This window comes from Giraffa tippelskirchi, chromosome 2, assembly GCF_054371585.1.
Source record: "Giraffa tippelskirchi isolate mGirTip1 chromosome 2, T2T-mGirTip1v1.2.pri, whole genome shotgun sequence".
Lineage (NCBI taxonomy): Eukaryota > Metazoa > Chordata > Mammalia > Artiodactyla > Giraffidae > Giraffa > Giraffa tippelskirchi.
In genome coordinates this window covers 40,160,284-40,182,040 of record NC_137276.1, presented here as the reverse complement: position 1 = coordinate 40,182,040, position 21,757 = coordinate 40,160,284, and the positions used below count along the sequence as shown (strand labels likewise).

General features: G+C 36.0%; 1 protein-coding gene across 10 annotated transcripts in view; it reads left to right on the top strand.

Moving 5' to 3' along the window:
- Positions 1–21,757, top strand: part of PTEN (phosphatase and tensin homolog) — a 94,981-nt gene that overhangs the window by 40,259 nt on the left and 32,965 nt on the right. For 8 of the 10 annotated variants that reach the window (XM_081556747.1, XM_081556710.1, XM_081556703.1 and 5 more), the window contains one exon: positions 19,773–19,817. The exons of the other annotated variants lie outside the window; for them this stretch is intronic. In XM_081556747.1, the coding sequence (XP_081412873.1) occupies positions 19,773–19,817 (45 nt within the window). The remainder of the gene's footprint in view (positions 1–19,772; positions 19,818–21,757) is intronic. 10 annotated transcript variants of the gene reach the window in all.

Here is a 21,757-nt window from a genome sequence, read left to right as displayed (position 1 = left end):
AATTGATGAACCAACATTGACCCATCATTATTGCAGAGTCTATAGTTTATGTTACGGCTCACTCTTGGTATTGTGCAGTCTGTGGATTTGTGCAAATTATGTAAGTATACATCGACTACTGTAGTATCATACAGAGTAGTTTCACTGCCCTAAAAGTGGTCTGTGTTTTGCCTGTTCATCCCTCTCTGTCCCTAGCCTCTGGCAACCACTGATGTTTTTATGGTCTCCACAGTTTCAGCTTTTCCAGGATGTTACATAGGTAGAATTATCCAGCATGTAGCACACAGAAACTCTGTTCCTATTCAGTATGGCAGTATATGAAAAAGCCACAGCACCCAGTATGATATAGCTACTTTGGGAAGATTGTGGTTTCTCGCAAAGCTACACGTAATTTCTATAATCAAGCAGTACACCCCTTTGGCTATTTACCCGAAGGAGTTGAAGACCAATGTTCACACAGAAAGACTTACATTCATCCTATGCATGGATGTCATACTTCTTAAATGCCCAGCTCCTGGAAGAAGAAAAGGGAAAAGAAAATAGGCTGTGGATCTTTAAATCCCCTGGAAGCCATTTCTGTTGTTGGAGATTGCAGCAATGGCAGCCTGCTTGTGTCTGCACAGCCATAATCATAATCAGAAGCAGCCATCAAGAATCAAAACACAGATATCTGATACTTGGAGGACGGAGTCCCACAAGCTGCATCAGACTGCTCTAGGAATACATGTGTGGCTGCCTGCTGGGAGGGGACAATGGGTGGCTAACTACTACCACACCAGGAGTTGAAATTGAAATCAATTGTGATTTACTGTCTAGGCCTCCTCTCCTGAAAACTGCAAACTTTTGAATAGACTCCAGAGTTCTAAAATAGTTACACCAGACAGATTGTGCCAGTAAAATAAAAAGTTTTTGCATGTTGGAAGCTTATTTAGGACTATTCCATGGAATGAGCAAAGTAAAGACTTAATAAGACAGTGTTTATTCTCACAACTAATTCAGATTTTTATATATCTGAAATTATTTGAAATAAGGTGAGAAATGAAAAGATTTGAATTCTAGTGTTTTTAAGTTTTGAGAATATTATCTCTCTGCTCTCGTTCAAGTTCTCAGTCTCAACTTTCCAAGTATCCACAGTTAAATATTCCCATTTCCCTTTGGAAAGTGCTCTTTTCTTGCTTTTTTCCGCCTTTCCATTGTATCAAACTTAGAAGGCAGTGAGCCAATTGTGGGCATGAAATCCTTGGGAGGAGAGAGGAGGAAGTGGGAGGGGCAGTCATGCTGAATGTTTCCCTAAGTAATTTTCAAGTTCTTTGAGAGAAGTTACCCCCGCTTCTTGAAAAAAACTGCTGTGATATTTTCTTTTAAATAGATTGTTTATTCTCCTGCCTGTCTCACTGTTGCCCACAGTGCTAGATAAGAAATTACAATAAAGTTCACATATTAAAGGGAACACACAAAAAAGTATGATTTCACCAACCCTCACTTATAAAAAAAACTATAGGAAAATAAAAGAAGTCGGGGTTCTTGAGTGCACATGACAAAAAGTAACTCTTATTAACTTAATTAGAAGAGAATTCTAAAAAAATATTAGCTTACAGAGAACCAGGCTTTGAAGACTGTGAGAAGCTAAGAGAAGCAGATCATAGTCAAGAGCTTATAAAGAAGAGCATCCTCAGCTGAGGACATTGCTGCATAGATATTTGCTGTCCCAGGTACTACCACAGGACTAAATATTGATGCTGGGTTCATAAACTTTCAGCTCTGCTGGAGATCTCTCTGAATAATCCCTTGACTCATCTGCGCCTTGTTCTTACTACCTGGGATTCAGTGTCCAGAACATGAGCACCTAATTGATCTTAGACCTTGCACATGTGATGTGAGAAAGATGGGGAAGGGAGTATTTGTTTATATCTTGAAATTCTCTCCAGATTGGAATAGTTTTGGATGCTAAAGAGCCTAGAGATGGCAAGTATCCCTTACAAATTTCTCCTGTTTTACACGTCACATCCTCAGACTCTCTTCCAAAAGATATCTACAATTAAAAGTTTTATATATTCTTTAAAAAATTGTTTTCATGTTATACTCACCCTTTAAGAAATACAAATGAGGACATACTGCATATTCTTCTTTTTTTGTTTAACATACTTTGGAATTTTCCATATTGGTGTGGAGATGAAATTGATTTTCTTATTGGTTGTCTTCCATTTTATGATCATACCGTAATAAACAGCCCACTCAGATACATATTTTAGGGTGCTTCCAGTTATTGCTGTTGAAAACAGTGCTCTAAACAGAAATTTCGCGCATTTGTCTTGGTGTCCTTTTGCAAGTACTTATATCCTTAAGGTAAATTTCTTTGCAGTGAGTCCATGGTTTAAACTCAAAAATGGTATCATTTTATATTCTCACCAACATGTATGTGTCCTGCCCCCAAGATGTTTTCACAGTCTTCGTGAACTAAATATTACCAAGCTTAAAACTTTTTGCAGTTTGTTGTAATGTGGTTTTTGATTGCATTTCTGTGTGAGTTTAAGCAATTTGGTGATCTTTATTGGTTTACATATTTTTCCTTGATTTGTTTGTGTGTGCTGACCTTGCTGTGATTATTAATGATTTTTACAAACTCTTTGGAAATTAGGGTACTATTTTTTCAGACAATTTTTATAGTGCTGTGCCACTCTTGACATTTGAATTTTATAAGATTCAGATAAAGCAGTGATAAGTTGGGTGATTTATCTCTGTTTTGAATTATTGATTGCTTTCTGCTTTACTAATATGTATAATCATGGAATATGAAAAGATTTTTGCTTGTAGCTGTTTGTTAAGGAATGTTCTTTTAAGAAATAGCCTTGCTTAAATTGCAAATAAAACTTTTAATCCTGAAAATATCATGCATCCATCACTGTTGAGTTATTGATTCAGAGCAGTATTTTCTTGGACAGAGAAAATAGAAGTGAAAAGGAAATTTAGGAGTTACTGCTTTTTTTCTGCCTCTAGCATTATATAGTTAGCTAGTTAGCTAACTTGTGGAATTCTGTCTTATCTATTGCTTTTTGGTGTAGACATTGCTTTGCACTCCAAGCCTTTTCTTTTGTCTTTACTATTTTTATTTTCCTTTATATATGCTACTGTTTTATAGTCATCTGTTATTTCCCTCCTTTTTTTCTGGAGACGTATATATATTTTTAATCTAATCTGTGTAAATTCTCTGTAGCTGTATTTATTGGTCTTAAATAATTTTTGTTTTTCCTCTTTTGTCTTTTTTAAACTAGGTCATTTGTAATTGTTTATACAGAAGTTTAGTTTGTAAAACCTCTCTGTGGTCTTTCCTTTTAGATATTGAGTTATGAATTCATAGCCTGTTATTTAAATGAAGCTTTTGAAATCCGTTTTACTGATCTGTATCATATCTAACTATGCCAGTATTTCCTTCCTTGTCTGACGTGAATTCTAAAATTATATGAATACTTTCTCCCTGTTTCCTGGCATTTCCACTCAAACTTGTTCCTCATTCTTGGTTAGAAATACACCCAAAATTGTAGTTCCCTCCTTTATTAGTCTACTGATAAAAGAAAATCAAGCATATCAAGAATTTGTTAGAAAAGAGCAGGTAATTGAAAATATTGTTTTCAGTAGGTATATTGACAGTTGTGAAGTCCCTAGTTATTAATGTATCATTCTTCTGTTGCAATTGTATGCTCTATCCCAAGAATATACTTTCTAAGAAGCACACATAGTATGTTCCATTGGATTTTTTTCAGAGATACATCTTTTAGACTTGTGCTAACCATTATGGTAGCCACTAGCTACATGTCGCTATTTACTAAGTTTACAGTAATTAAAAATAAATTTACTCATTCATTTTCATTTGCAACAGTCACATTTCAAGTGTTCAGTAGCCACATGTGGCTAGTGTATACTGTGTTGGATAGCACAGATATAGAACATTTCCATCATTGTGGCAAGTTCTGTTGGACAGCACTATTGTAGATGGTGCCATTTTGCATTTCATTCTAAAAAGTTCTGATACCTAAATATGCTGTGCTCCTTCTGTTGCTGTTTCTGCTGTTAATCAAAGTAAATTTGAGATTTTTTTTGAAGTGAGTTGCATTTTACAAGTTGATCATTGTAATCATATACTCTTAAAAACCAACTTTTTAAAGATATAATTTGCATGCAACAACATTTACCTATTTACAGTTCATTGAGTTTTGACATATATATACCCATGTAAAAACATCACCACAGTCAAGATTTACAACATTTCTATTACCATAAAAAGTTTCTTAATGCCCCTTTGCCATCAGTCCCCAGCCCTGCTTCTGGGGCTGCCCTGCAGGCAGTCTGTAAGTTTGTCTTATCACTCTAGATAAGTTTTTCCTGTTCTAGAATTTTACATAAATGCAGTCATGTAATATGTACTCTTTTGGGTCTGGCTTCTTTCTTTTAGCTTAGCATTTTTGAAATTCATCCCTGTTGCTTTTGTTAGTCATTTGGTTCTTTTTATTGCTGAGTGATATTCCACTCTATAGATATGATATAATTTATCCATTTACCTGTGGTGGACATTTGTTTTCAGTTTGGCTCTATTATGAACAAAGCTGCTGTGAGTATTCACGTACAAGATTTTTGTGGGTGTATGTTTTCGTTTCTGTTGGCTATCTGTGAGTGGGGTGGCTGGCTCGATTATAGATCAGTGGAGCAGAATAGAAGCTGAAGAAAAACACGCGTATCGTTTATTGACAAAGGTACCGAGATACTTCACTGGGGAAAGGACACTTGTTAACAGAACAATAGAGAAGCAACTGTAAGTCAGTATAAAAGTAAAATGAACCTTTCTTATACCACAGGCATACCTCATTTTATTGTGCTTCACTTTATTGCACTTCACAGATACTGCATTTTTTTAAACAAATTGAAGGTTTATGGCAGCTCTTCATTGTCAGGTGATGGTTAGCATTTTTTAGCAATAAGGTATTTTTAACTTAAGGTATGTACACTATTTCTTTAGACATATAATGCCTTTGCACACTTAATAGACTATAGTATAGTGTAAACATAACTTTTTTATGCACTGGGAAGCCAGAAATTTCATGTGATTTGCTTTGTTGCTATAGCCATTTTATTGCCATAGTCTAGTGTGTGTGTTAGTTGCTCAGTTGTGTCTGACTCCTTGCGACCCCATGGACTGTAGCCCATAAGGCTCCTCCGTACATGGAATTCTCCAGGCAAGAACACTGGAGTGGGTTGCCATTCCCTTCTCCAGGGGATCTTCTTGAGCCAGGGATTGAACCCAGGTCCCCTGCATTCCAGGCAGATTCTTTACCATCTGAGCTACCAGGGAGCCAAACTCAAAACACCTCTGAGGTATGCCCGTGCACAAAAATTAGCTTAAAATGGTTTATAGATAGAACCCTAAAGTGTTGGTCACTCAGTTGTGTACAACTCTTTGTAACCCCATGGACTGTAGCCTGTCAGGCTCCTCTGTCCATGGAATTCTCTAGGCAAGAATACTAGAGTGGGTTGCTATTCCCTTCTCCAGGGGATTTTCCCAACCCAGGGATTGAACCTGGATCTCCTGCATCGCAGGCAGATTCTTTACTGTCTGAACCACCCGGTAAGCCAGAAACCTCTTTTCCTTTGAATCTTATACCTCTTTAGATAGAATAAATTTCCTTTAGTTCTGGATATTACTATTTTTCACCTGAATTTAATATAAAGCTCCTGTTTTTGCCTTTCTATTTAACTTGAGATAATGTAGGAGAAAGTACCACTGTGCAGGTGAGAGTTAAAAAGCACATTTTCAACAAGATACTTTTCTTTTATCAGATATATAACTAATTTTGATTGTGGCAACCTGATGATGACTAGGAGAAAGTAGTTAAGGACTATTAGGTTGATGTAAAAGTATTTGTGGTTTTACATTGTTGAACTTTGCCATTGATATTAGAAATACATTCTTAAATAAATGTAGTTATGTTATACATCATTTTAATGAACACTTCTTGCTTTATGTTTTTTTTGCTAATGACTTATTTGTTGTAGATTAGTCGTTAAGTCATGTCTGACCTCTGCGACCCCATGTACTACAGCATACCAGGCTTCCTTATCCTTCACTATCTCCCAGAGTTTGCTCAAACTCATGTCCATTGAATCTGTGATACCATCCAAATAGCTCATCCTCTGTTGCCCCCTTCTCCTCCTGCCTTCCATCTTTCCCAGCATCAGGGTCTTTTCCAGTGAGTCAGCTGTTTGCGTCAGGTGGCCAAAGTATTGGAGCTTCAGCTTCAGCATCAGGCCTTCCAATGAATATTCAGGGTTGATTTCCTTTGTATTTGACTGGTTTGGTCTCCCTGCTGTCTGAGGGACTCTCAAGAGTCTTCTCCAGCACCACAATTTGAAAGCATCAGTTCTTTGGTGCTCAGCCTTTTCCATGGTCCAGCTCTCACATCTGTACATGACTGCTGGAAAAACCATGGCTTTGACTAGATGGACCTTTGTTAGTAATGTGATGTCTCTGCTTTTTAATTTGCTGTCTACGTTTGTTACAGCTTTTCTGTAACAAGTGGATTTTATATGACAGGCGACAACAACTAGCTCAGTGGTTGAACTGAAAAGAAGCTCCAAAGCACTTCCCCAAAGACCAGTTTCCACCAAATAAAGGTCATGATCACTGTTTGGTGGTCTGTTGCCAGTCTGATCCACTATACCTTTCTGAAGCCTGGTGAAACCATTTCATCTGAGAAGTATGCTCAGCAAATCAATGAGATGCACTGAATACTGCATTGCCTGCAGCTGCCGTTGGTCAACAGAAAGGGCCCAATTTTCCTCCACAACAGCACCCAACCACACACCACACAACTAGCACTTCAAAAGTTGAATGAACTGTACCACAAAGTTTTGCCTCATCTACCATATTCACCTGACCTCTCACCAGCCAACTACCATTTCTTCAAGCATCTCGACAACTTTTTGCAGGCAAAACACTTCCACAACCAGCAGGAGGCAGAAAATGTTCTCCAAGAGTTCGTCAAATCATGAAGCACGGATTTTTATGCTACAAGAATAAACAAACTTACTTCTCATTGACAAAAATGTATTTATTATAGTGGTTCCTATTTTGCTTAATAAAGATGTGTTTGAGCCTAGTTATAATGATTTAAACTTCACAGTCTGAAACAGCAATTATATCTGCACCAACCTAATAGAGTGTTTGAAGTTTACCTTTGTTAATGGGGTTAAGCATGATATGATTTATGTGTTAAAAAGAAAAACAGCAATCCAATTTCACGTTTCAGTAGTAGCAGTAGCAGCTCTAGGTATGTTAGGGTTTTAAGGGCAAATATTGATTCACCGTGGATACAGCAGATGACTTAAATATGGTTACCAAATAATTACTTACCTATAGAAAAATGTAGCATATAAAGTAATTATTTTTCTTTTTAGCCTACCCTGGATTAGTAAGAATTGTCTAGTGTCTTTAGACTGTTTTCTGAATGGGACACCTTTTTAAAAAGGGGTTTGCTGGGTTTCTGTCAAGCTGCTAGAAGCAATTGTTATTAATGATTGTGGTTGTTCATACTTGGAGTTTTGTTACCAGTGTATCTACAGTAGTGTTTGTCACTTTGCAAGTTTTCAAGAAATATTTTTTGGATGATATTTTATCATTTGTCCAAGCACTTGCAAATGATAGAATGCTCTAATCTATAAATACTGGCACAGAGCAGAAATATACTAATTCACCTTTAAGAAACAGAAGGACTCTTAGGACTTAAAGTAAGACTTCAGATTAATCCAGTGTAATATGTTTACTTCATCTACATAAAGCCTTTCAGTGTAAAGAAAGATTGGTTGGCTATTGCTGCTGCTGCTGCTGCTGCTAAGTCGCTTCAGTCGTGTCCGACTCTGCAACCCCATAGACGGCAGCCCACCAAGCTCCTCTGTCCCTGGGATTCTCCAGGCAAGAATACTGGAGTGGGTTGCCATTTCCTTCTCCAGTGCATGAAAGTGAAAAGTGAAAGTGAAGTTGCTCAGTTGTGTCCGACTCTTCGCGACCCCATGGACTGTAGCCTACCAGGCTTCTCCGTCCATGGGATTTTCCAGGCAAGAGTTCTGGACTGGGTTGCCATTTCCTTCTCCAGGTTGGCTATTGAAATATAGGAAAAACACTGCCAAGAGAAAGGAAGCCATAGCCAATGAACTTCAGGTATTTTTGGCAAAACCCATTCCTTTTGTGGAGATGGAAACATCATAATATCTTAGTCTATTAAAAATTGCCTCATTTAACTAGCTTCTCTTGTTTGAGTTCACACTTACTGAGCAACATTCTGATTATACTTCTCAGATCTCTTTATGGTGAGATACGATCTTAAATGAATAGTTTAGTTCTTACGGCAGTTGGATTTTTCAATAAATTAAAATATTGCCATTATGATCATTATAATAATTATACATCAGTCATACGATACAGGTTCTAATTTCCTGGGGGGGAAAACACTCCTCAATATGTTGACATGATCAAGTCTAATTCTGAAAGATAGAAGATCAGACTCTGGACCACCAGTAACTTCACCAAAATAATAACTGAATTTCTGATGCCTTCTAAGAGTCAGTAAAAGCTTATGTTGCAACCTAGATTCTTTCTCCTCTGTTAGAATGAATTCAGTAGCATGGTGTTAATGTATAGAGCTTCTAGAGTTAGTTGCATCTAGATTTAATTTTGCATTTGATTTATATAATCTGACTTGTTCAGTTTTGAACAGTGCATAGTGTATTCATTGCTTGTAGAGTGTGCCAACTTGTATAGCAAGTATTGTAGTTTTGAACTTGCCTTATAATCACTGGCTGTCTTAATTGGAGTGTTTAGTCCATTTATATTTAATATGATGATTAATATGTTTTCTTTTGGTCTAACACCTTCTTATTTGTGTTTAGTTGTTCATTCATTCCTATTTCAGTCTCATTCTCCCTCATTCCTTTTTTTCTGTCCTTTTTGGGGTTAAATATTTTAATAGAATAGAATATTTAATATTCCATTTAAATTCTTCTATTTTTTAGCTGTATGCATGTGTGTGTGTGTGTATCTGTATATATTTAGAGTTTGTTCTAGGGATTATAGAATACAGCTTGTTACAGTTCTCTTAGAGTTGTTATTGTAAGCATTAAAATATAAGAGCCCTACAACAGTAAAATTCTATTTTCCTCCATTTCTTTTGTATGATTTTTGTCATATATTTTATGTCTATGTATGTAGTAAACCCCAGAAGACAATGTTATTTTATTTGCTTTAAGCAGTTATCTGTCAGTGAAATCAAGAAAAAAGATGTCCTTTTATACTTACTCCTATGTTTACTATTTTTGATGCTTTTTGTTTCTTTCTTTAGAGTGAAAGTTTTCATCTGGAATTAGTTCCCTTCAGCCTAGGAACAAGTTTGCTGGTGACAAATCCTCTATATTTGTTGATTGTTTTTAAAAGGCATTTTGCTGGATATAGACTTCTGTGATGACTTTGTTTTTGTTTTTGAATGCTTCATTAGATCTGATGAGAAGTCAGCCATTGTTCATACTGGTATTCTCCTGGATATATAGTGTGTCTTTTTCTTGACTCCTTTTGTTTTTTCCCCTTGGTTTTCAGTGGTTTTGATTATGATAGGCATAGTTTTGTTCTTTTTATATTTGTCTTATTTGTAGTTTATTGAGCTTGTAGTGTCTCTAAGTTGATGTTTTATATACCACGGGTGGGAAATTTTTAGCCATGATGTCTTTAAAATTTTTTTTTTCAATTTCTTCTGTTCTCCAGGTTAAATAATTAACTGCTATATGTTATCAAATTTATATCTTTATTTTCCATCAAACCACCTCTAAACATAAATAACATAGAACATTTATTTATTTTATACTCACAGATTAAGTGAGTCAGAAATCTGGACAAGGCATGGTGGAAATGGCTTGTTTCTGCTCCAGAATATTTAGGGCCTTAGTTGGGAAAACTCAGTGACAGGAGGTGAGTTTTGGCAGATTGAGGGCTGAATCATCTATTTGTGTTTTCACTCATGTGTCTGGTATAGGCTGTCTGTTGTCTGGGTCTTTAGTTGGGCTTGTTGGCCAGAACCCCTGCACTTGGCCTTTCCATGTAGGCTATTTTGAGCTTCCTCATAGCATGGCAACTTCTTGAAAGTGAAGATCCAGAGTCCAGGGTAGAAGTATATGGCATTTTTTATGACCTAGCGTTAGTAATAGCTTTATCTCACTTCTGCCAGTACTCAGTTGGTTGAGGTAATCACAGAAGTGTGCCCAAGTTCAAGGGGGATGGACCGTAGACTCCACCACTTAAAGAGACCATTGTTAAGGTTATGTTTATGAAGAGCATGTGGAATGGGGAATATGTCATTCTTAGAAAACGCAATCTCCCACATCTTCTGCAGTCCTCAGTCTTCCATTAAGACCATGCAAGTAGATTTTTCTTTTCAGATACTGTACTTTTGAGACCTAGAATTTCTGTCTGTATTCTCTGTCTTTGCTAAGATTTTTCATCTTTTCACTTAAGCTGTAATCATTTTCTTTTACATTCTTGTATATTTTTATAACAGCTGCTTCAAAGTCCATATCTGCTAATTCCAACATCTGGTTCATCTTGGAATTGGTTTCTGTTGACTGCTTTTTTTTTTTCTTCTTGGTCATAGATCATATTTTCCTGCTTTGCATGTCTAATAAGTTTTAATTGTATGATGAATGTTTTCGGTGATATGTTGTAGGAAGTCTGAATTGTTACTTTAAGTGTGCCAAGTTTCATTTTGGCAGGCATTTAAATTAATGGCTAATCTCCTTATTTTCTCAGGCTTGGTTTTGTTTGTTAAGGTAGGCCTGTTCGGTTTTGTCTTTTGCTTCATGTCATGGTCCTTATTCCTCAGGAATGGCTTTCTAGGGTCTCAGCTGAACACCTGAGGTCTCTCCATTCTGGCTGGACAGAACTCTTTCTCCCAGTACTGTGCTTTCTCTGATATTATCTCCATTATGCTTCCAGAACCTGCAGATATGCAGCCTAACCCATGCCAAGGCCCTGAGGTTAATTGCCACACAGACTTCGAAGTCCCTCCATCTGTCTGTCCTCCTTTTTCTGCTCTTCTGTTCCACAAACTAGCTGGTTTACCATCCAGAACTCCAGTTTCTGTCTGTTTACCTCAGTGAAACCTTTGTTCCATTTCCTTCTGCTCTGTCAAAAGAGTCTTCAAGCTGAAAACAAGGCAGGTTTGGGGTTATTGTTTAGTCGCTTAGTCGGTCTGACTATTTGCGACCCCATGGACTGCAAGACACCAGGCTTTCCTCTCCTCCACCATCTCCTGGTGCTTGCTCAAACTCATGTCCATTGAGTCCATGATGCAATCCCGACCATCGCATCCTCTGTCGTTCCCTTCTTCTTCTGCCTTTCATCTTTCCCAGCATCTGGATCTTTTCCAGTGAGTTGGCTCTTTGTGTCAGGTAGCCAAAGTATTGGAGCTTCTGTTTCAGCATCAGTCCTTCCAATGAATATTCAGGGTTGATTTCCTTTAGAATTGACTGATTTGATCCCCTTGCAGTCCAAGGGACTCTCAAGACTTGCTTCTCTAACACTGCAGTTCAAAAGCATCAATTCTTCGGCGCTCAGCCTTCTCTGTGGTCGAACTCTCACTTCCATGCATGACTGCTAGAAAAACCATGGCTTTGACTATATGGACCTTTATCGGCAAAGTAATGTCTCTGATTTTTAGTATGCTGTGTAGGTTTGTCATAACTTTTCTTCCAAGGAGCAAGCATCTCTTAATTTCATGGCTGCAGTCACCATCTGCAGTGATTTTGGAGCCCAAGAAAATAGTCTGTCAGTGTTTCCATTTTTTCCCCATCTATTTGCCATGAAGTGATAGGACCAGATGCCATGATCTTAGTTTTCTGAATGTTGAGTTTTAAGCCAGCTTTTTCACTCTTCTCTTTCAACTTCAAGAGCTCTTTAGTTCGTCTTCACTTTCTGCCATTGGTGGTGTCATCTGCATATCTGAAGTTATTGATATTTCTCCCGGCGATCTTGATTCCAGCTTGTGCCTGCATCTAGCCTGGCATTTTGCAAGATGTACTCTGGATAGAAGTTAAATAAGCAGTGTGACAAAATACAGCCTTGATGTACTCCTTTCCCAATTTTGAAACAGTCCATTGTTCCATGTCCAAGTCTAATTGTTGCTTCTTGACTACTTTGTTCATAATGTATATTCAAAGATAATTGTTATCTTTTTTTAATGTTCAAGTATTATTTATTATGGGCATAACTGCTAAGAATTTATGCTTCCCATTCTTTCATTTTTTCTACATTCCATTCAGGAAGGACAAAGGCTTACTAAATAAATAGTCTCATTTGATTCCTTATAACACACACTAAAAAATAAAATCACTTCAATTCTAAAAAAGAAAAGTATCTATAAGGGTAAACTTGTAAAAAAAACCTGCATACAGGTTTTGCATGAGGCAGGTAAGGTTTCTTTTTCCTTGAAGATCATAGGCCTCTGCTGCCTTTTGTTTAGTTCCTCATATATTTTGCAGTTATTTACAAGAGAAAAACTCCTATGCCAGTACTCGATAATGGTCAAAAGTATATACATGCTCCTTTAAGAGAAATTTTAAGAGATGGCCCCTTTATATTGAATGCCAGTGTAAAAAAATATTTTTAGAACAAAGCTTTTTAAGGCTTATTCATAATAGACTTTTATCTGGTTACAGTAACTTTGCCTACTGTATAATATTTTATAATGTTCAAATTTTCTTTTTCTAAATGGATAGTGAAAGACAGGGTAGCCTGGCGTGCTGCATTCCGTGCGGTCGCAGAGTTGGACACAACTTAGTGACTGCATAGCAACAACCCATAAGTTTGTATTGATGTCCTCTAGAGATGGCAGAGTGAACCTTTTTATTTTATTCTCTCTCCCTCACTAATGGCAGACATTGGGAATCAATCATCATATTCTTTCTCAGTCTCCAACCTGGATATTGTTTTAATAGCCTTAACATTGCACCTCAATAAGCCACCACCAGTTTGGCACCTATTTGCCATCTCGAATCTATTTTCATTTTACTAGCTCAATCATTATTATTTTGTGGAATATTTAATTTAATGAAAGTTTACCCTTATAGATACTTTTCTTTTTTAGAACTTAAGTGATTTTATTTTTAAGCGTGTGTTAAAAGGAATCAAATGAGACTATTTAGTAAGCCTTTGTCCTTCCTGAATGGAATGTAGAAATATAAAAGAATGGGAAGCAGAAATTCTTAGCAGTTATGCCCATAATAAATAATCCTTGAGCATTAAAAAAGGATAAGTTATCTTTGAATATACATTATAAACAAAGTAGTTACTAGCTAAAGTAACATAAAAAGTGTGTTGATGAAATTGAAGAAAAAGCTTTTCATGGCTGGAACCTCTAGGAGGGGTTTAAAGGAATAACACATTACTAGCATTTTAATGAATCATTTCTGTTTTGCTGACATCATTTCTCACTGATGTCAGATTTGTGATTTGGCACCAAGTGTGTGCTAGTAAATTTTTTTTTTTTTAATATCCTCAGGACAGGCTCAGTATGAATGAAAATACAATTAAGAAAAACTTCACGAGTCTTTACAAAGAGGGATTGCATGAATCTCATTAAAACTAATTACTTCTCAAAGAGGACTGTTGTCACATAAAAAAACTTTGATTCTTGTTTTTTGTACTTCAAAAACAGTATATAAGAAGAATAATTTTATGTAATCTCTAAAAATACTGTTTAAAAGAACCTAGACTTTCATGAAGCCCACTCTTTGGAGGTAAAACAGTGTGATATAACTTAATCAGTTCTTACTTTTTTGGGGAAATACATCAGGACAGAAAACTTTTTTGTTTTGAAAGTAGTATATGCTTATGTTTTAACAACAAAATTGTAGAAGTGTTGAAAGTAAATCATGAAAGCACCCATCTTTTCCCAGAAAACCCAGGATAACCACTATGACCATTATGGTATGTGTCCTGTCACTCCTTTGGGCTCCAGTTTAAGTGTACACAGGACTACCGCATTTGAGTAGTATTCCCTGGAGCTGGGGAATGGGATGTGTACATTCCTATTAATATAGTGTAGGTTTATGTATTTGGATTCAAATCATAGTTACCAAACTCAGAATGAACTAAAAATGAAATGTTAATCCTCCATAATATCTACCCACTCCTCCTCTGCTCACATTTACATTGTAGCCTTTCTGAGAGAAAATTGTATTTTGTAGATTATTTTTTGCTTATTCATTTTCTCTCATAAGCAACCTATGGTGGAAGATACGGCAGGTAGCAATGAGTTGTTGTTTATTAAATTTTATGATCACTATCCTTGAAATCATTTGTCCATGTTTTAGATATTCTAATTGTCCTTTGCATTATCTATATTTCCAACCAAATTAAAATAGAAACTGAGAAAAGTCTAAAAGTATGTATAAAGCTTCTAGAACAAAAGATAGAGAATATCTTTATGAACTATTTTTGTGTATGGAAAGATTTCTCAGAGAAACTACAAGGTTCTAAACAAAAGAAAAATATGATATATTGGATTTTATAAAAATTTAAAATTGTTGATTATCAAAGCATATTATTAAGGAAATGGAAAGGCAAGTTGTACACAGGGAGCAAATATCTGACAAAGAACTTATACCCAGAATATATAAAAGACTCCTTTAGATCAGTAATAAAAAAGACAATCCAGTTGGGGGATAAAATGAGCCAGTAACTTAGACATTTCACAAAAGAAAGTATAAAAATGGCTAATAAACAAATGAAGGACTAGAATTTTTAAAAAAACGACATTGCCAAATGTTGATAAGACTGTGGAGCAACTGAAACTGTTACAATGTGGTAGGTCTGTGGAATAGAACAGCCACTCTGAAAAGCTGCTCAGTAGTCTCTCACAGAGATAAGTATAAACCCAACCCTATCTACTCTGTGACCCAGCAGTTCTGCTCCTAGCTATTGTTTACTCAAGGGAGTGAAAGCATATGTCCCCAAAAAAGACTTGCTCAAGAATGTTATGCACTTTGTTCATAATAACCCCAAACTGTAAAATCCCAGATATCCATCAAAGAAGAATGGATCAGTGGTGGCATGTTCATACAACGGAATAATAATTGAAATAAAAAGAATGAACTAGTGATACATGTTACACCATGGATAAATTAAAAAAAAAAAATAAGTGAAGGAAGTCAGTTAAAAAAGAATGTATACTTCATGATTACATTAAAAGAACAAGGCCAAACTGATACATGGTAATAGTAGTAGCTACCTGAGAGTTTGGTGGGGCTTCACTGCAAATGGGCATGAGGGAATTTTCTGGGATGGAAGAAGTGTCCTATATTTTTATTGGAGTGATTGTTACAGAATTCATAGAATTGTATACCTGAGATCTATGTATTTCACTATATGTAAATTTTACCTCATTTTAAAGAAAAATCCAAAAGTACAAATTGAGAAAGGTCCAGGAGTATAGAAGATAAAGAGGGTAAAAGAGACAGGTGTGAAAGGGTGTGTAACATACCACTTTTTCCTGTAGTATTATTTATAGTTCAATAGAAGTCTTCATAGCAGAATCAGTGCTTCCTGGATTGGTTAAAGTAGTGGGTTAAAAAAAAAAGAATTAGGAAAAGTTACACATACCCTAAGTATTTACGTATGAAATACTAGAATCAGATAGTTCTGTAGGGCTTATTAACAACCACTGCCCCATGGCAAGAGTTCCTAATCTTATGCCATGTATCTTGTAGACAGTCTGTTGAAGCTTATGAACCATTTCTTAGAATGATTTAAATTGATAAAATTCATAGGATTATAAATATGCCTATTATATTAGTTTTGATTATAGTGGTTATAAAATATTTTAAGATATCTATATAATAATAGCTATTAACACATTTAAATCTATTGGCAGGTCTAATGTTAATTCTGCAGTGTTGATTGTAAATAATATTTTGGTATCTTCAAAAACCGTAATGTGACATCAGTTAGTGATAAAGTTTTAAGTACTGCTTAATTGACTGTGTAACATACTTTTTCACATTCAAGCTTATGGACTCTTCTTTTTTCCCCCCTTAATCCAGCCACATGTTTTCATTCTCCCATACTTCCAGTAGTTATATTGTAATTTTGATTTTATCAATATTGAGTTTTTATGTCATAACTAGATAAATGTCATTCATAGTTAACCCATTTGCATGCAGAGTTCCAAAGAATAGCAAGGGAGAGATAAGAAAGCCTTCCTCAGTGATCAGTGCAAAGAAATAGAGGAAAACAATAAAATGGGAAAGACTAGAGATCTCTTCAAGAAAATTAGAGATACCAAGGGAACATTTCATGCAAAGATGGGCTCAATAAAGGACAGAAATGGTAAGGACCCAACAGAAGCAGAAGATATTAAGAAGAGGTAACATGAATACACAGAAGAACTATACAAAAAAGATCTTGACGACCCAGATAATCACGATGGTGTGATCACTCACCTAGAGCCAGACATCCTGAAATGTGAAGTCAAGTGGGCCTTAGGAAGCATCACTATGAACCAAGCTAGTGGAGGTGGTGGAATTCCAGTTGAGCTACTTCAGATCCTAAAAGATGATGCTGTGAAAATGCTGCACTCAATATGCCAGCAAATTTGGAAAACGCAGCAGTGGCCACAGGACTGGAAAAGGTCAGTTTTCATTCCAATCCCAAAGAAAGGCAATTGCAAAGAATGCTCAAACTACCACACAATTGCGCTCATCTCGCACACTAGCAAAGTAATGCTCAAAGTTCTGCAACCCAGGCTTCAACAGTACATGAACCGTGAACTTCCAGATGTTCAAGCTGGTTTTAGAAAAGGCAGAGGAACCAGAGACCAAATTACCAACATCCATTGGGTCATCAAAAAAGCAAGAGAATTCCAGAAAACATCTATTTCTGCTTAATTGACTATGCCAAAGCCTTTGACTGTGTGGATCACAACAAACTGTGGAAAATTCTGAAAGAGATGGAAATATCAGACCACCTGACCTGCCTCTTGAGAAATCTGTGTGCAGGTCAGGAAGCAACAGTTAGAACTGGGCATGGAACAACAGACTGGTTCCAAATAGCAAAAGTAGTATGTCAAGGCTGTATATTGTCACCCTGTTTATTTAACTTATATGCAGAGTACATCATGAGAAATGCTGGACTGGATGAAGCACAAGCTGGAATCAAGATTGCTGGGAGAAGTATCAGTAACTTCAGATATGCAGATAACACCACCCTTATGGCAGAAAGTGAAGAAGAACTAAAGAGCCTCTTAATGAAAGTGAAAGAGGAGAGTGAAAAAGTTGGCTTAAAGCTCAACATTCAGAAAACTAAGACCATGGCATCTGATCCCATCATATCATGGCAAATAGATGGGGAAACAGTGTCAGACTTTATTTTGAGGGGCTCCAAAATCACTGCAGATGGTGATTTGCAGCCATGAAATTAAAAGTCGCTTACTCCTTGAAGGAAAGTTATGACCAACCTAGATAGCATATTAAAAAGCAGAGACATTACTTTGCCAGCAAAGGTCCATCTAGTCAAGGCTATGGTTTTTCCAGTGGTCATGTATGGATGTGAGAGTTGGACTTTAAAGAAAGCTGAGCGCAGAAGAATTGAAGCTTTTGAACTGTGGTGTTGGAGAAGACTCTTGAGAGTCCCTTGGACTTCAAAGAGATCCAACCAGTCCATCCTAAAGGAGATCAGTCCTGGGTGTTCATTGGAAGGACTGATGTTGAGCTGAAACTCCAATACTTTGGCCACCTGATGCAAAGAACTGACTCATTGGAAAAGACCCTGATGCTGGGGAAAATTGAAGGTGGGAGGAGAAGGGGACGACAGAGGGTGAGATGGTTGGATGGCATCACCGACTCAATGGACATGAGTTTGGGTAAACTCCAGGAGTTGTTGATGGACAGGGAGGCCTGGCGTGCTGCAGTCCATGGGGTCACAGAGAGTTGGACACAACTGAGCGACTGAACTCAATATAAACGATATAGTATATTATAGCTTGTTTTTCCTACAGATTTTGTTTTCCCTTCTTCCCTCCCTTTCTCCTCCTCTCTCTCTCTCTCTCTTATTTAGTTTCTGCATTCTTAACTTTAATTTGTCCCTAAACTTGTCCCTAAGTTTGAATCTCTGGAAATGTTTGAGCACATTTGGCATTATTTCAATTTCATCTTCTTCGAGAACCTTCTGATCGCCCCTAAACTGGCTTAATTGTTCTCTGAGCTTGTTGTATGTCTGTCTACTTGAGATGTTCCTTCACTATTCATTCAGGGGTTCTCTGTTTTCTGTTTTCTTCTCATGAGTTGAATTCTTCAGTTTCTGGAACTTGTCATCTTTTTTCATAGGTTTCCACCCTGTTCTTGGTGGAACACATTTTCTCATAATTTCCTGAGCGAGAGAATATGTGAAAATCAAAATTATTTGAGACTTTGCTTATTTAAAAATGTCTTTATTATAGATTCACACTTTTTATAGTGTATCTTGCTGTGGAATTCTAGACTAGGAATAATTTAAAGTCAGAAGGTTTTGTGTAAATTGTTTTCTAGCTGCTGGTGTTGCTGTTAAAAAGGATGAAGTTATTCTGATTCTAGATTTTTTTTTATGAAACCTGATTCAGGCAGTTTCTAGGATCTTAGGTTTATCTCTTCAATATTCCAAAACTTTGCTAAAATATGTATGCCTTTATTTGGGTCTATTTTAATTTTTTTTTTTTTTTAAATACTCATTATACCCTTTCAGTTTGGAAATTCATGATCTTCAGTTTTGGGTCTTTTTCTTCAATTATATCATGGATTTCTTCTCCTGTATTTTCCATCCTTTTCTCTGGGATACCTATTCATATGTTGCATCTCCTAGATTTTACATCTTTTAAAATCGTCTCTTCTGTTTTCCATTTGTTCTTCTATTTATTCTATTTCCTCAGCCTTACAAATTTCTAACCCCTCTGTTACTTACTTCACAGGATTTGATAAGTTTGTATGCATAAAGTATCTAACATAGTGCCTGGCATATAAAGTGTTGGCTGTAATTGTTGTTTCTTAACTAATTGTTGAGGGTGAGGTCTTTGGAGTTGATTTTTGACATAGTAGCTATATGACCTCGGGCAAGTCCTGTTATTTCTTTTACCTACTTCCCTCATCTGTAAAATATGAATAAGCTCTACCTCTCAGATGTTTGTGAGCATCAAATAAGAATATGTATGTGAAAATGTTTAATACACTGTACAAAACTAGTAGTTATTACTTGTATCTTTCAAATATCGAATGTTTTTAGTTTGAAAGAAATGATGACTGAATTACCAGGATTATTTTTAAGATTACTTGATTGCATGTGACTCAGAAAAATGTATAAGCTGGGTAACTTGAGCTAAATGCTAATAATGCTTTTTAAAGAAGTTATTTCTTAACACTCAACTTCATTATGTTAGGCTAAAGAGAGATTATGAAAATATTCATTTTATGAAAAGCTATGGCTTTACTTCAGATTGTATAAATCTGTGTAATGTAATAATTATATAAGAAGGAGCTGCTTACTAGCTTAAACCCATGGAGGGAATATTTATTGGAGTTTATTTATTTTTCTTAAGTTGCATTTGAGATTAGGAAAAACAGAATCTGTCTTTTGGTTTTTCTCAATAGTATTAATGTAATTTCAAATGTTAGCTCATTTTTGTTAATGGTGGCCTTTTGTTTGTTTGTTTTGTTTTAAGGTTTTTGGATTCAAAGCATAAAAACCATTACAAGATATACAATCTGTAAGTATGTTTTCTTGTTTGTATGCTTGCAAATATCTTCTAAAATAACTATTGAGTGAAAGTTATTTCCTTGTTAGAGTGAAGTAGTGTTAAAGATAAAATTTAACAGAATTGTATTCCTAAAACAATTAGTTCAAGAAGTCTGATTGAGAGCATTGTTAGGTCATTTAGAAAGTGTAGTGATGAGGTAAAACAATGTCAGCACAGATTCATGTTGCTTATCTGCTTTAAATGACTTGGCATCTAGCCCATCTTTGCGCCCATAACCATTTGGTAACTGGAAGTGTAATTCACACGGAGCTTCTATTAGAGCATCAATGCCATCTTCTATGGAGGGAAGCTTCTAATATAATTTTATTCTGTGTCTCTAGGTCAATTGATTGAAAAAGTTATTAGTATATTCTCTAACTGTATATAAGATAAATAAGTTACCTAAAATTGTTAAAATGGGTGGTTCTTATTTGAGGCAGGGATATAAGGATTGCCTCTTGATTCATCTAGCTGACCTTATCTTTAACTTTTCCTTTTTTCTTTTGACTTTGTGAGTAGAGATGTGGAAAAGAAAGAAAAGAAGGAAAGAAAAATGTGAGGAAAATATTAATATCTTACCATTTTTGCTCTTGACCATTTTTTCTTCCCCAAATATTGACCATTTTCTAATCCTAAAAAATGATATATAAAATGTGTTATGTTTCTACGTGGCTTTTATTTTTCCTGTGTGATATATATAAATTGTGTGTTGGAAAAAATTTTAATCCCAAGTTATGTATATTGTCCACTCTTTTAATTTCTGTAGAGTTTATCAGATGTAAGAAGAAGATTCTTTTCTAGAGTGGGCTTTCAAATATTCACCAAAAAAATTAAAGCATCTCTGTGCCTTATTGGCTTATGGGATGTTGCTTTTTTATCTTTAATTTAGTGATCTCTGTGGTCTGATAAGACTTCAGAAGATCTAAGAGTGACATAGGCATGGGTGTTCTTTCTCTTAGTTGTAAAACGATTTCCTCAGATCCACAAAGAAGCAGACATTTACTGAGTGCTTGTTACATGTTGGACGTTCTAAAACATTACCTAGTGCAGAGGTGAATAAGATGGCCAGCCCTCAAGTAATTAGTCTAATGTAAAAAGTAGACAAAGTATTATAGAAGAGGTAACTCTAGTATAGAAGAAAGCCATATGGACAACAGTGAAAATAGTGATTGCCTATTATAGGGAAGATTTCATAAAGAATGGAATGCTTGAGCTGAGGTGAAAAGAATCATGAAGGTTGACCTACAGGCTTAGGAGGAGGGAAAACGGTGTTGTGTTGTAGGCCTAGAGAATGACATGTATGAAACTTGCTGCTGTAATACTGTCTGGGAATATGGCAGTAATTATGCCAGATTTGGTCCATTATGGTCAGATTATGGTGTGTGGAGGGTGCAGTGGTATTAAAATAATAAAATGAAAGAAAGTAACAGGGGCTGTAGAAACTTAGTTTAAGTGGGTCCCAGTTTACAAATGATCTGTGCATATATCTTTCTCTTTTCTGGATTAACCTCTTCTGCAACTTTTGTTGCAGGTGCCAGAGGTTTATGTGGAAGAAAATAAAAGTCACAGAGTTTTGTAGTTTTTGAACAAATGGGTTCAGAATTTAAGTTTAAAAAAAAAAAAGAGGTCATGAACTGTCAAAAGCTGGAGTCCACTAAATGAGTCATTTTGGATTTAGACTCTCAGGATTGAGCATGTAGAGCCCCAGAAGGAAGGCTTTAACATTATATCCAAAGAAAAGAAAGGAAATACTTTTCATTCCTGTATGCAGTGGCTTCCTGCTTCCAGAATTTAGGACTTAGGTTTGTACTGTCAGTATTATGGGTCACTTGTGTTATTTGGTTAAAGTTGGCATTGGGATCTAGCCTGGAATCTTGATTGCCTGTTTGTATATCCAAACATCAGACTCC